General features: G+C 59.4%; 3 protein-coding genes across 3 annotated transcripts in view; 2 read left to right on the top strand and 1 right to left on the bottom strand.

The window, feature by feature from the left end:
* Positions 1-790: 790 nt before the first annotated feature.
* Positions 791-4,171, bottom strand: ETH_00000190 (uncharacterized protein; the record flags this gene model as incomplete). The annotated part of the gene is made up of 3 exons (XM_013377797.1): positions 791-1,404; positions 1,612-1,901; positions 2,088-4,171. The coding sequence occupies 3 exons, from the start codon at positions 4,169-4,171 to the stop codon at positions 791-793; spliced, it is 2,988 nt and encodes a 995-aa protein (XP_013233251.1).
* Positions 4,172-5,063: 892 nt separating this feature from the next.
* ETH_00000185 (enoyl-acyl carrier reductase) lies at positions 5,064-7,892 on the top strand (the record flags this gene model as incomplete). Its single annotated transcript, XM_013377796.1, has 6 exons — positions 5,064-5,382; positions 5,483-5,739; positions 6,479-6,601; positions 6,795-6,957; positions 7,145-7,359; positions 7,749-7,892. The coding sequence occupies 6 exons, from the start codon at positions 5,064-5,066 to the stop codon at positions 7,890-7,892; spliced, it is 1,221 nt and encodes a 406-aa protein (XP_013233250.1).
* A 2,053-nt stretch (positions 7,893-9,945) lies between these two features.
* Positions 9,946-13,948, top strand: part of ETH_00000180 (uncharacterized protein) — a gene marked incomplete at both ends in the record, with an annotated part of 5,610 nt that continues 1,607 nt past the window's right edge. Inside the window, 3 exons of the mRNA XM_013377795.1 lie at positions 9,946-11,303; positions 11,518-13,208; positions 13,817-13,902. Coding sequence (XP_013233249.1) covers positions 9,946-11,303; positions 11,518-13,208; positions 13,817-13,902 — 3,135 coding nt within the window. The remainder of the gene's footprint in view (positions 11,304-11,517; positions 13,209-13,816; positions 13,903-13,948) is intronic.

Raw genomic sequence — 13,948 nt, 5'->3', positions numbered from 1 at the left:
CCTGCTGCACCCCTCCACCAAGCTCACGCTGCTGGCCGATATAGAGCTTATCGTCAGTGCTGCTAAGAGCCTGAGCATACCCCTTGACCAACTCTTGTAGTGAACAAAACCCTAAAGCCTAAGGCCTTTTACTACTTTCTGCTGCTGCTGCTGCTGCCGTTTTACTCGCTGTTCTGCTGTCTTCGTGTTGTTGCTGCCGCTGCTGCTGTTTGCCTCTGTGTGAGTGCGCTCTGCCTACGCCTACTCGCGTCCGTAGAGTGCAAAAACAATCAGGCTAAGCTGCATGAGTGAAGCTGTTGCTGCTGCTTGAGCTCCTGCTGGTACTGCTGTCAGTGCCGCAGACAAGGGGTGTTTCAGAAGGTCCTAAATAACTAAATAAAAAGAGCACAGGGCAATTCGATGTCCAAAAAATGTGGCAAAAGTCGGCAGCTGCCGCTGCTGGTGCACACTACTGCGTAGTCAGTGCAGCTACTTCATTGCAGCAGCAACTCCGCCGCAGCAGCAGTTGGGCTTCAGCGGCAGCTCCCGTGCAACAGCAACGCCGCTGCATATCTTCTACCTTCCGGCACTTCCGCGTGACTACAGAAAAAGCGAAGTCTTGCTCCTGCTGCTGGCACTGCAGCAGCAGCAGCAGCCGCAGCAGCAACAGCAGAGTGCGCCAGGCACGCTGGGGGTCCTATGCGTTGGTTTTGCTGCTGCTGGCCTTTTGGGAGGTCGCGGGGGTGTTGATGGAGGCGATGCTTCTGCTGCTGCTGCCTTGTTTGCTGCTGATTCCTGAGCCCCACAAGCATCAACGACAAACGCACCCTTTAAGCTCCCTGACACCTGCATCTCCCCACAGCAGCTGCCCCTCCCGCTGCTGCTGCTGCTGTTGCTGCTGCTGCGCGAACTCACCCCTACGTTTCCGGGCGTATGCAGCCCGCAGCTGCAAATCAAGTCCTCCCTGGGGAACAACTCTGCCTGAGAGCGCCTGCAGAAGCGGCGACTGCATCAGTGCAGCAATCTGCGCGTTGCTGCTGCTGCTGCTGCTGTTGCCTTTGGCCGCCGAGCTGCTGCGGGCTCTCACGAGCCTCCGCATGGCCACAGCAGCAAGAGAGATGGTCTCACTTCGCCTGCCGCTGAGGCTGCGCTCCCCAAAAACGGTGCTGCCGCATCTGCTGCTGCTGCCGGCGACTGCTGCTGCTGCTTCTTCCATCAGCGTGTGCCGGTGCTGCTGCTTCCTGTGGTGCTTTTCCGCTGTCTGCTGCTGCAGCCGCAGCGCTGCTGCTTCCCTGCCCGCAGGCTCCGGCATTTGAAAGCCCACGAAGTCTCTCTTGAGTGGCGCCGCGTCGCCCATAACAGCAGAAGATATGCAGGGAGTCGTCGCGCCTATCTGCACCAGCACTGGCGTGCTGAGCAGCGAGCCTGCAACAGCAGCGCAGCAGCAGCAGCGTCATAGTGACGACTCAGACGCCCATGACAGCAGCACTCTCCAGCAGGCACGGCAGCAGCAGTGCCCACCCCTGGAGCAACAGCTCCGACAGCGGCAGCCGCATAAATACCCCCAGACCTAGCAGCAGCAACAACAAAAGCAGCTGCAACAACCAGAGCAGCAGCAGCGGCAGGTGGTACCCCATGTGAGCTCGCTTGAGGAAGGCTCCTGGGCTCTCTTGGCAGGCAAAGTGACAGGAGAGCTGACGAAAGAATAGCCTTTTGGCTGCTGCCCTGACAGATGAAATTCTCTTTCTTTTGGCTGCTGCGGAGGCGGCCTGAAGGCGCCTTGCTGCACCACTTGGTGCATGTGCTGCTGCTCGACATTCAGATGCTGCTGCCGACGAAGCTGCAGCTGCTGCCGCAGCTGCTGCTGCTGCAGCTCCCGCTGCAGCGTCGTAAAACGCGTGCACTCCGCGCGTAGCTCCCCTCTGCAACACACAAACGCAACAGCAGCAGCAGTGCAGCAGAAGCAGCAGCAGAAGCGCAGCAGCAGCTGTTGGTGGCCACGCCTTTGCATTCCGTTTCCTGTGTCCTATTCAGTTTGCGGCCTCGCTTAGCTTGCTCCTGCTACTGCATCAGCTGCTACTGCAGCAGCAGCTGCTGCTGCTGCATACCTTGGCATTAGATTCCGAGGATCTTCTTCACCATCGACCCCCTTAAAAAAAAGACGCGTGAGGCCCGGATGGAAGCCAACAGCAGGGCCCTCTGGCACAGTTCTGCCTGCAACTGTGTGCTGCTGCAGCAGCAGCTGCCTGCTGTTGTGCTGCTGCTGCTGCTCCGAGAGAGCATTTCGTTTATCCTGCAGGCGCTCCTCTCGCTGCTGCAGCAGCTGCTGCGCACTCTGTAGGTCTTCGGATGTGAACATTTCAAGGAACTCATCGACGCCTATTCTGGCTTTCCGTTTCTGCTGCTGCTGCAGCTGCATCTGCAGCTGCAGTTCTTCCCGTTGCTGCAGCAAAGCCTGCTTTGCGTCCTCCTGCTGCTGCCGCAGCAACTGCTGCTCTTCCTGCTGCTTCCTCAGTTCATCCGCGTCGAGAAGACCTCCAGCAACGCCATCTTCGTCCTCTTCAGAGTCACTGCTGCTGCTGCTGCTGCTGCTGCTGCTGCTGGCGTCCACGTCGATTACTTCCTGCTGCAGCCGCGCTTGGCCACTTCGTTTCACATGCTTCAGCACAACAGGCTCATCATCATCTTCATCGTCATCAGTTTGCTGCTGCTGCTGCTGTCCTTGCTGCTGCTTTCGCTGCTTCTGTTCTTCCTGCTGCTCTCCCTGCTGCTGCTGAGGCGACTCCGCGGTGCTGTGCCTCCTGCGTGCTTCCCGCTCATCATCTTCCGACTGCTGCAGCTGCTGCTGCTCCCGTTCCCGCTCTTGCTTCCGCTGCTGCTGCTGCTGCTCGTACTGCAGTTGCAGCTGCAGCGCGCACTGTTGCCTCTTCGCCGACTGCAGGTGCACAGGAGTGGCAGCAGCAAGGGTGGAGATCTGCTGCGCAATTCTGGCCACTTTTGCTTCGTCTCCTTCGCCTTCTGCTGCCAGAAGCTGCTGCAGCAGCCGCAGCAGCGGCAAATCAGGATAGTAAGTTTTCTCTATGACAGCACTAAGTGCTGCTTCCCAGTCAGCTTCGGACAAAATGGTCTTGCGTTCTCTTAGTCTTTTCCTTTTGCTGCGGTGGGCCCGCGCAGCAGCAGCAGACGGCAGCAAAGCTCTTGCTCCTGCTGCTGCTGCACTCGCAGCTGGCAGCAAAGACAGCTGCCCCGCATGCAGCGACGCCACTGCTGCTGCTGCTTCCGAAGCTGCTGCTGCTGCTTGCCGTGCTGCTGCCACCACGCACCCCGGGGCGAGCACTGGGGCGCCGCTAGCTAGCGCAGCAATCGCACTGCTGCTGCTGTTGCTGTTGCTGCTGCTGCTGCTGCTGCTTCTGGAGGCGCCAGCTTGCGTCGGGGGCTGTGCAGGCTCCCACCCTGTTGCTGCTAGTTCGGGGTGGCGCCGTCGTCTTGCTGCTGCTGCTGCTGCTGTTGCTGCAGCGCTGCGACCCCCTCGCATGAAGTTGGCGAGAGTCACTGACTCGTCTGCTGGGGCCTCCGCCTCCGCCTCTTCAGCCTCTTCAGGAACATCAGTGTCAGCTGCTGCTGCTGCTGTTGTACCTGCTGCTGCTGCTGCTGCTTCTGGCTCCTGGTGAGCTAGCTCGAAGCGCTGACCTTCAACGCCAGGGTTACCGGGTGCAGCGGAAGGTAAAGTCGAAGGCTCAGCAGAAGAGCTGCTGTCACTGACGCTTTGCAGCAGTTCCGGAGCAGCAGCAGCAGCTGCTGCTGCTGCTCCTGCAGCTGCTGCCGTTGTGGCCTGCCTGCACTGTAAGCAGCCTTTATCAGAAGCGCTTGGCGCAACAGAAAAAGATATCGGCCGCCTTGTGCTGCTGCTGCTGTCGCCGCTGCTGCTGCTGCTGTTGCTGTCGCTGCTGCTGCTGCTGCTGCTGCTGCCTCTAGTGCCACGCCTGTCATTATTGCTCTCCTCGTTCTGCCCGGGCTTTTGCTGGCTCGACTCAGAACGCGGCGCAGGACGATTGCTGGCCATTTTCGCTGCTGCTGCTGCTGCTGCTGGTTCTGCTACTGCTGCTGCGGAGGCTGCCGATGAAGACGCCGCAGCAACAGCCCCTGCGGGATCAGCTGTGGGAGCAGCAGGCCTTCTCTCCGCCCTCTCCATCTTTCCGACGCGGCCTTAAGCCTTTGCTGCTGCTGCTGCCTGTTGCCGCTGCCGCCCGCCGCTGCTGCTGCGGTTGCTGGCTCCCCTTCTGCTGCTGGAGCGCTGAGGCCTCTAGGGCTCCCGCCCTCAACTGGAGCAGCTGCTGCTGCCGCCTCATCAAATTTGTGGAGCTGCTGCTGTTCTTTAGTGGGATGTCCTGACTTCTTCCCTGCTGCTGCTGCTGCTACTGCCGCTTCCGCTGCTGCTATTGGTGGTGCCTGCGCTGCTGCTGCTGCTGCTAGAGAGACCGCAACAGCTAAAAGGGGGTCTACGTGGGCTTAAGTCTTTATAATGTAGAAGAGGACCGAAATGACAGAAGAAGCAGCCAAGCTTAAAGCATGCAGCCGCTCCGTCAACAAGTAAGCGGGCCTGCGGCTCCTGCTGCAGCTGTTGCTGCTGCTGATGCTGATGCTGGTCGCTTGTCTATGCCCAAAGAGCCGAGAAATTCGAAATGCCATCCCCAGTTCAAAAATTGAATGTACTAAAGAGTTTTATTACAATCAAGCCAACGAGATAGAGAATCTTTGGACCACCAGCCTCGCTGGCTGCTGCTGTAGTAGCCACGTAGCGGCGCAGCTGTAGCAGCAGCAGCGGCTGCTGGTACGGCTGGCAGGGCTGGCGGGCGATGAGACAAACAAGACACCAGCAACCCCCTTCAGGGATTGAGCCCCTGTCTTTGCTGGCTAGCTCCTCTCAGTCTGCTGCCAGCAATTCTTTCAGTGTTCTTCCTTTCTCGTGTGTCCTCACGCCCGTGCATCTTCACGCAGCAGCAACAACAGCAGCAGCAGCGGCTGCGGCAATCGGCGTGTCGGCTGTCACCTCCCTCCGATCCTCGTAGGATCCTGGCTTGAAAATGACGCGTTTTCTCGTATTAGGTGTTTTCTTAATGCTGCTGCTGGAGCAGCAGCAAGGGCAGCTGGCTGCTGCCTTCCGCGTCGGCCCCGGGCCCGAAGCCAGAGGGGCTGAACTGCAGCAGCGACTGCGCCCCACAGCTGCCGTCCCAACTGCAAGTCAGCAGCAGCAGCCTGTTCAGCAGGTTGCTGTGGTGCCGCGGGGCGTGTCCAGCAGCAGCAGCAGCAGCACTGCAGCAGCAGCGGGTCCCACGGGGACCGCTGAGCCATTGAGCGGCCCGCTGCCAGTGGACCTGCGTGGGAAGACCGCGTTTGTTGCAGGTACGTGCTGCTGTTCCTCCTGCTACCCGTAGGACTGCTGCTGCTGCTGCTGCTGCTGCGAGGGCGCCGCGCCGCTGGTACTGCTGGTGCTGCTGCGCAGGCGTGGCGGACAGCAACGGCTACGGGTGGGCCATTTGCAAGCTACTGCGGGCTGCGGGCGCGCGCGTGCTGGTGGGGACTTGGCCCCCAGTTTATTCCATCTTCAAAAAGGGCCTCGAAAGCAGCCGTTTCGAACAAGACAGCTTCTACGCCCAGGAGCCCAGCAGCAAAGTTGCTGCTGAAGCAGCAGAGAAACCCGTAGATCTCGTCTTCGACAAAATTTACCCTCTCGACGCTGTGTTCGACACCCCCCAAGATGTGCCCCCAGAGGCAAGCTATGCTCACAGGGCCAGCGCCGCAGCAGCAGCAGCTGCAGCTGCTGCTGCTGCTGCTGCAGGTGCAACGGCAGCTGCCGGCGGTGCTGCGGCTGCGGACGCTCAGAGGCTCCAGAAGGCTTCATGTCTTCTTCTGTGCTTATATATCCACATATATATATAACTGAGAATAAGTACAAACATAAATGTAAATATAAATACAAATGAAAATATAAATATAATTAACTTAATTGCTTATTTGCTTCTTCACATGCATCCTTACTACCACTTCACTCTTTCCGCGCCCATTTATCAAATTCAATTAATTAATTAAATAAATATAAATATAAATATAAATGTAAATATATATGTGTGCATGTTCATGCGAAGTAATTAGGTGTAGATTCGGGCGTGTGAGTGGCGAAAGCCCTGGACGTCGAAGTATGATCCTTATATTTAGAGCTTTATAATTATATTCATGTATATATATATTCATAATTAAATTCGTGTTTGTATATATATTTATGTTTATATTTTCATTCAAATGCATTAAAGCTGTAAATGCCTGAATACAGGCTCAGAGTTGTGCTGCAGCTGCGGGCTTTTTACTTGGGCCAAGACGCTCTCGCTGCGCAGCAAATCTCTATTTATATATAGGCTTAAATGGAGCAAAGAGGACACAGAGAGAACCCCTTTGTCACCTGTTGCTGCTGCTGCTGCTGTTGCTGCTGCTGCTGCTGCAGGTGTCAAGCAACAAGCGCTACGCGGGCGTTGACGGCTTCACGATCTCAGAAGTGGCTGAGGCAGTGAGGGCCGACGTGGGCCAAATCGACATTCTCGTGCACTCCCTGGCAAACGGCCCTGAGGTGCGAGGGTTTAGGGTTTAGGGTTTAGGGTCTAGGGTGTGTCCGTGGGCTGCGGGGAGGCACTTGTATGCACTTCGGGCTTAGTGCTTGGAGCTGAGGGTTTCTGGGCTTTCAGGTAATCTGAGGAGGACGCTTCGGGTTTACGGAGTAGGGTTTAGGGTTTAGGGTTTGGAGCTTGGGCGTTGCGCTTCAGGTGACGAAGCCTCTGCTGCAGACATCTCGCAAGGGTTACTTGGCTGCTGTCAGCAGCAGTAGCTACTCCTTCGTGTCCTTGCTGCAGCACTTTTTGCCTCTCATGAAGGAGGGAGGCAGCGCCTTGGCTCTCTCCTACATCGCATCTGAGAAAGTCATTCCCGGTAGGGTTCAGGATTTAGGGTTTAGGGTTTAGGGTTTCGGGTTCCCCGCACGTTTCGACAGCAAGTTCCTCCTCCGCAGCAGCAGCCCTCCCGCCCCCCGCAGCAGCTTCCCCTGCTGCCCTTCCCCCCCTCCACTGCCAGCGCCAGCACCCCGCTGCTGCTGCTGCTGCTGCTGCTGCTGCTGCAGGCTACGGGGGAGGCATGAGCAGCGCGAAGGCCGCGCTGGAGTCGGACTGCCGCACGCTGGCCTTCGAGGCTGGCCGCGCGCGGGCCGTGCGGGTAAACTGCATCAGCGCGGGGCCGCTGAAGAGCCGCGCGGCCTCGGCCATTGGCAAGGCCGGCGACAAGACCTTCATCGACCTCGCCATCGACTACTCAGAGGCCAACGCACCTCTCCAGAAGGTCCCCCTGCTGCTGCTGCTGCTGCTGCTGCTACTGGTTTGCGGCCACTGCGCGGCGGTGGCTACTGCTGGTTTAGGGCCGCTGGGCGGCGGCTGCTGCTGCTGCTGCTGTTCTTGCTGCCGCGGGGATGCTGCCTGTTCTGCTGCTCGGGCTGCTTGTGCTGCTGCTGGGGATGCCTGTGCAGCTGTGGTTACGGCTTGTGCTACTGCTGCGGCTGCTCGTGCTGCTGCTGCTATTTTTGCTGCTGCGGCTGTTGTTGCTGCTGGAGCGCACGCTGCCTCGATCCTTCGACAGCGACGGCGCCAGCTTCTCGGACGCCGGGCTGCGCCCTTCCCCGCTGCTGCTGCTGCTGCAGCTGGCCCTGTGCTGTGCGATGCTGCTTGCTGCAGGAGCTGGAAAGCGACGACGTGGGCAGAGCCGCTCTCTTCCTGCTGTCGCCGCTGGCCCGCGCCGTCACTGGGGCCACACTTTATGTGGACAACGGCCTGCACGCCATGGGCCAGGCTCTGGACTCCAAGTCCCTCACCCCTTGAGGCTGCCTGCGGCCTAGCAGCAGCAGCAGCTGCTGCTGGTGCTGGTCAGCTGGTGCGGCTGCTGCAACTGACCGAGCTACGCCTGCAGCTGCAGCCGTAGCTGCAGCTGCGGCGTTTGTAGAAGCAGCGATTGCGGCTGCTACGGCCGCTGATGCTGCAGCTGCTGCGGCTGCTGCAGCAGCAGAGCAGACTCCTTCGTGACAGTTCATGTTGGCGGAACGCAGAGCGGTGCAGTTGAAGGGCTCTGCAGTTAGAGCCCTGTTATTACTGCTGCTGCTACAGTGGCTGCAGCAGTGGCCCTTGGATTTGCTGTTTTGAATAAAAAACCAAATGACGAAGAACTCATTTCAAAGAGCGCCACGCACTGACCGCTGTAGCGGCTGCTGCTACAGCTGCTGCTGTAGCCAATGCTGCTTCGCTCCCGCTGCAATTTTTGCTGCTGTAGCTAGTGTTGCGGAAGCTACTGTTGCTGCAGCACGGCGCAGCAGCATTCATTTCAGAGCACAGCCACCAGCAGCAGCTAGTCAGCATTATAGTGCGCAGTGAGAAGCGACAGCAACACAAAGGGAAGCAAAACGACTTCCAATAAAAGGCATGCAAACATGCAGGCAGAGGCTGCGGTGGCACCCAGCAGCATAACGTTGTGCTGCTACTGGTGCTGCGCTGCTGCTGCGTCGACGAAAAGCCGTGCAGTTGGGGAAACCGTAGCAGGTTTCCCTAGACTGTAGGGCAGCTCTGGCTCGCTGCAGCTGCGAAGCCAGTAGCAGCAGCAGGAGTGGCCCCGACTTAACGAAAAAGGCAGCCCAGGGTAGGACTGGTGGCCGTGGCTAGCTGCAGTGCGCACTGGCTAGTCGCTAGCTGCGGTGGCTAGCTGTTGGCATACGACTAGCCAGCCCTGCTGCCACGTTGCCAGCAGCTAGCTGAAGCCTCGCCCTAAGCAGGCGGCTCCTAGGGGGCCAGCGCCTGCGGCAGCAGACAGCAGCCAGAGCACTGCGGGTAGCAGCCTAGCTAGCTGCGGGTAGGTGCCTTGCTAGCTGGCTTCGTCTGCGCCGGCCTTTGGCTTAAGAGCTAGCTGTGGCAAGCCGAGTTGAGACGCAGCATCTCTTTGGTGGGTAGCTCAGTGACTAGCTGAGTTTGCAGTAGTGGCTAGCTGGGCAGATAGTTAGCTTTGCATTGGTTGCTAGCTGAGCAGTTAGCTGAGTCTGCAACGGCGGCTAGCTGGGTAGCTGACTGAGCTTCCAGCGGTGGCACGCTGGGTAGCTAGCTGCGTTTCGTCGTATGGGCTAGCAGCAAGTCCTTCTGTCCCTCTAGGGGCGGCTAGCCGAACAGATAGGTGCCTCCAAAGTGGCGGCTAGCTGCACAGATAGCTGCCTCTTGCTGGCCCCGCACACCAGCCTTGGCTATGCAGCTGCACGAGCGTTGTAGGCAGCTAAAACGCCCATCTAGGGCAAAGAGCCAACTTCATAACTTTTTAAAACTTGGTTTGGGGGAAGAGTACGCCAGGAAAAGAGAGCGAAGAGAGGCTGAGCTGTGGGGGGTCGTCGGCAGCGGCAGCAAAGACACGCAGGGAGCAGTAGCTACTGCAGAAGACGACCTGCAACGGTGTCTGTGGCTCTGAAATATAGAATTAGTGTTAAAATAATATTAATCTTATTAGATTTCAAGTCAGATTCGAGGAGCAGCAGGGGAAACTGCCGCATTTCCTGCGTAGCGCCAGCAGCAGCAACGTAGCAGCAGCAGCGGCAAGCTGCTGCTGCTCGCCCCGAGCAGGTGACCCTGTGCTGCGGCAGACAGCTGCAGCAAGTGGATCCCCTTAACCTTCTGTCTTTCCTCTATCTCCTTTTTTCTTTATTGTGTGGGGCTATATGGTTACCTCCACTTGGTTATTTCCACGAGCCGCTGCAGCAACAACAGGAGCAGCAGCACCAGCAGCAGCGGCGGTTCCCGTTGCGAAGATAGACACAGGGAGCAGCGGCATTGCTACTGGTATTTAGCAGGTGCTCTAACTGCTTATTCCCAACCCAATTGGCTGTCTGTTGATGTGGACAGACTAATGGTCGAGTCAACAAGCAGCAGCAACAGCAGCAGCAACAGCAGGAGCAGCAGTAGCAGCAGAGGAGTCTTCCAGAAAATCAGTTTGCAGGAGATGCGCGGAACAAGAAGACCGCCGCGGCAGTCGCTGCTGCTGCTCTTTTCTGCAGCGGCAGCGGCGCTGCTAAACCTGCATTACCCTTTGCACGGCAGCAGCAGCGACGACAGCGTGGCTGCTGCGGGCCTCCCTCACTTCCTCCCAGTCGTCGCTGGGGACAATTTGAGGGGCTCAGACAGTGAAAGCTCAGCTAACAAAAGCAGCAGCAACAGCGGCAATGGCAGCAGTAGCAGCGGCAGCAGCAGTATAGGCTCGCCTGCAGGGGGCGACTCCCCTGCAGATTCGCCTCCTGCAACCCCAGCAGCAGATGAGGGTGCAACAGGTGCAGCAGCAGCAGCAGAAGCACCAGCGGCAGCCGTAACAGAAGCACCAGCAGGGGCAGCAGAGTCAGGCGCAGCAGAAGTAGCGGCAGCAGAGTCAGGCGCAGCAGAAGCAGGCGTTGCTGAAGCAACAGGAGAAAAAGCAGGCGCAGCAGAAGCAGCAGAAGTAGGCACAGCAGAAGCAGCAGAAGCAGGCGCAGTAGCAGAAGCAGGCGCAGCAGCGGAAGCAGAAGAGGTAGATGAAGCAAAAGAGTCTGCAGGTGGCTCTTCGGAGAGCCTTGAGTTGGAAGCTCTTTCAGGCAGTCTAGCAGCAGCAGCAGGTAGCGCAACAACTGCAGCAGCAGCACGTGCAGCAGCAGCAGCGGCATCAGAAGCAGGTGCACCGTCTGCTACTGCATTGGAGTCAGGTGATTCTGCCGGCACAGCCGCAGGTTCTCCGTCGCCGGCAGCAGCAGCAACAGTTGCTGCAGTAGAGCCGGCACCAGCAGGGCCCTCGCCCGGGTCCCTCGCAGCAGCAGAAGCAGCAGCAGCAGCACGCCCCCTGCCAGCAGCAGCAGCAACCCCAGCGTCACCTTCCCCAGCATCGCCATCTCCATCTCCATCCTCAGCAGAAGCTGAAGGCTCCGCAGGAGGAGCCTCAGCAGCGCCGTCATCACCACCACCATCCTCAGCAGCAGCAGCAGCAGCAGCCCCGCCGCCACCCCGGCTGCCCCCGCAGCAACAAGAAGCAGCAGCAGCAGCAGCAGAAGCGGAGGAGCCCGTGCCCTGCCTGGTGCGCCGCCCCTACAGCGAACGGCGGGGAGGCTACTTGAAGGTCCCGCAGTCTTTTCTAGACCGCCGCAAAGAAGAGGCTCTTACTGAGGCGGAACTCGAGAGGCAAATCGACAGGCTCTTCGCCGTGGACCCCGAGCAGATCGAAAGGCAAAGCGCCGCCATCGCCAGGTAGCTGCTGCTGCTGCTGCTGCTGCTGCTACTGCGGCTGCTGCTGGCTGTGGGGCTGGTGGTAGTTGGAGGGAGGGTGGTAAGGGGGTGCTGCCGCGTTGTAAGCTACTTGTTGTGCTGCTTCTGCTGTGGCTGCCGTTGCGGCCCGTGCTGCTGCTGCTGCTGCTGTTGCTACTGGTGGTGCTGCGCGCATCGTCTGCTGCTGCTGCTGCAGATCTGTGGACGCTGCGCGCAACCGCGGGCAGCCGAACGGGCGCATCATAATAGGGGTGGCGGACCTGCAGTCCGGCGACAAGGACTTCGACTTGCTGCTGCAGCGGCGCTCGGAAAGCAGCAGCGGCAGCAGCACCAGCAGCGGGAGGGACGGCCGCAGCATCAGCACGCGGGCGGAGGCGGAGGCGATGGGCAAGGCAGCAATCAACGCGGAGGAGCTGCAGCAGCAGCAACTGGTGGGAGATGTGAAAGTGCTGCCAGAAGTGGGGCTTGTTGTAGTGGACTTCAGCCCCGAGTCTTCAGAAGCTCAAATTCGAGAAACTGTAAAACGCATTTGGCTGCGTTCACCGGCCACTTGGCTGATTGAGGCGGACTCGGAGGTGAAGATCAGGGGGCTGGATGAGGAGCCTGCAGCACCAGCAGCAGCAGCAGCAGCATCTAATACAGCAGCAGATGAGACGCGCACCTCCAGAGGGCCCTTTCGAGTAGACAGATGGTCCCGCAGGATGCTCATGGCTGCAGAAGAGCTCTACGCAAACCCCAGCATCGGCAGCAGCAGCCCCAGCAGCGGCAGCAGCAGCGACAGCAGCCCCAGCAGCCTCAGCGGCCCCAGCAGCAGCAGCAAGACCAAGCAGCAGCAGCAGCAGCAGCAGCGCGTGGACAAGGCCACGGCACGGAAGCAGAAGCAGCAGGATATCAAAGCCCTCCAAGCAGACACCAAGGCAGCGACAAAGAAAGAGAGGTCCAGCAGCACCAGCAAGCAGCAGCAGCAGCAGCAGACGCGCTCTCCTAAGGCCAAGCCCGTCAAGGAGACCCCTCAGCAGAAGCAGCACAAGCTGAAGGCGCAGCAGCAGCAGGACAAGTCCTCGAGCGACAAGCAGGCTCAGCAGCAGCAGCGAACTCGCTCACCGAAGCAGCAAAAGTCGACCAAGCTGAAGGCGCAGCAGCGCGAAGAAGACAGCCGCCCCAGCCCCTCTGCTGATGCTCTTCCTTCTTCTGCTGCTGCTCTCAGCCCAGAGCCCCTCAAGGAAGCTTATCTTCAGCAGCTGCAGCTGCCGAAAGCAGTTGTTGCTACTCCGGAGCAAATGAACTTTGGGGGCAACGTGAGGCGGCTCGACGCAGCAGCAGCAACTGAAGAAGCAGAAGCAGCAGCAGCAGGTAAGACTGGCCTGCCGGAAGCAGCAGCAGCAGCAGCAGGGATGGACGCGCCGGAAACAGCCGCAGCAGCGGCAGCTTCGATGGAAGAGGTAGCAGCAACAGCAGCGTCAGAGAAGGAAGAAGAGCTTTTTTTTCCCTTTCCGCGGGCAGCAGCAGCAGCAGCAGCTGCTGCTGCTGCTGAGGAGGAGGAAAACGAAGAACTGCTAGAGCAGCGAGAAGCGTTCCTCGCCTCCGAAGAAGCAACTCCTAATGATATTCTCTTCAGCCGCCAGTGGGCGCTGCACAACAGGACTTTGGGCTGCAGAATGACTGAGGCGTGGAGGCTGGTGTACCGGCGCCGGCAGCGGCAGCGGGAAGCAGCAGCAGCAGCAGCAGCAGCAGACCCCGCAGCACACCCATCTGCAGCAAGGTCCTCCCCAGAACCCATCACTGTTGCTGTCATCGACACAGGCGTCGACTACACTCATGAAGACCTCAAAGGCAGACTCTGGAAGAACACTGGAGAGATCCCTAACAACGGTATTGACGATGACGGTCAGTCCTGCTGCTGCTGCTGCTCTTGCTGTTGCTGCTGCTGTTGTTGCTGCTGCCGCTGCTGCTGCTGCTGCTGTTGCAGCTGTTGCTGCTGCTGCATTTGCGGCTGTTGCTGGTGCTGCTGCTCTTGTGGCTGCTGCTGTCATTGCTCGTGCTGGCGCTCTGCTGCTATTTCTTGGGGCGGGGCAGCTGCGGGCCACCGTGCTGCGCTGATGGTGCTGCTGCTGCTCGTGGCGGCGGCGCGGTCTTGCTGCTGCTGCTGCAAAGCAGCAGCACGGGGCACATTGCCAGCCCCAGCAGTGCCTCCAGCACGAACAGCAGCAGCAGCCTGCCGACCCATGCGCCCATGTGCTGCTTGTGCTGCTGCTGCCGCTCCTGCTGCACCTGCTGCAGCATTTGCACACTTCATTCTTTCCCACGTGCTGCGCCTGCTGCTCCCGCTGCAGCTGCTGCACCTGCTGCAGCATTTCCGCACTTTACTCTTCCCCTGCGCTGTGCCTGCCTCGCCTGCCGCCCCTGCTGTGTGCGCCGCGTGCTCCGCGTGTGCTGCTGCTGCAGCGCTGCTGCTGCAGCGCTGCCGCTGCTGCTGCTGCTTGCTGCTGCTGCAGGCAACGGCTACGTGGACGACTACCATGGTTACGACTTCGAACGCGGCAGCGCAGACCCCATGGACGAGCACGGCCACGGCACCCACGTGGCTGGCATCGTGGCAGCTTCGGCGAACAACGGCATTGGCATTG

Source organism: Eimeria tenella, genomic scaffold (assembly GCF_000499545.2).
Source record: "Eimeria tenella Houghton genomic scaffold, Eth_scaff62, whole genome shotgun sequence".
Taxonomy (NCBI): Eukaryota; Apicomplexa; class Conoidasida; order Eucoccidiorida; family Eimeriidae; genus Eimeria; species Eimeria tenella.
Note: the sequence above shows the minus strand (reverse complement) of the source record. Positions and strands in the feature narration are given on the sequence as shown.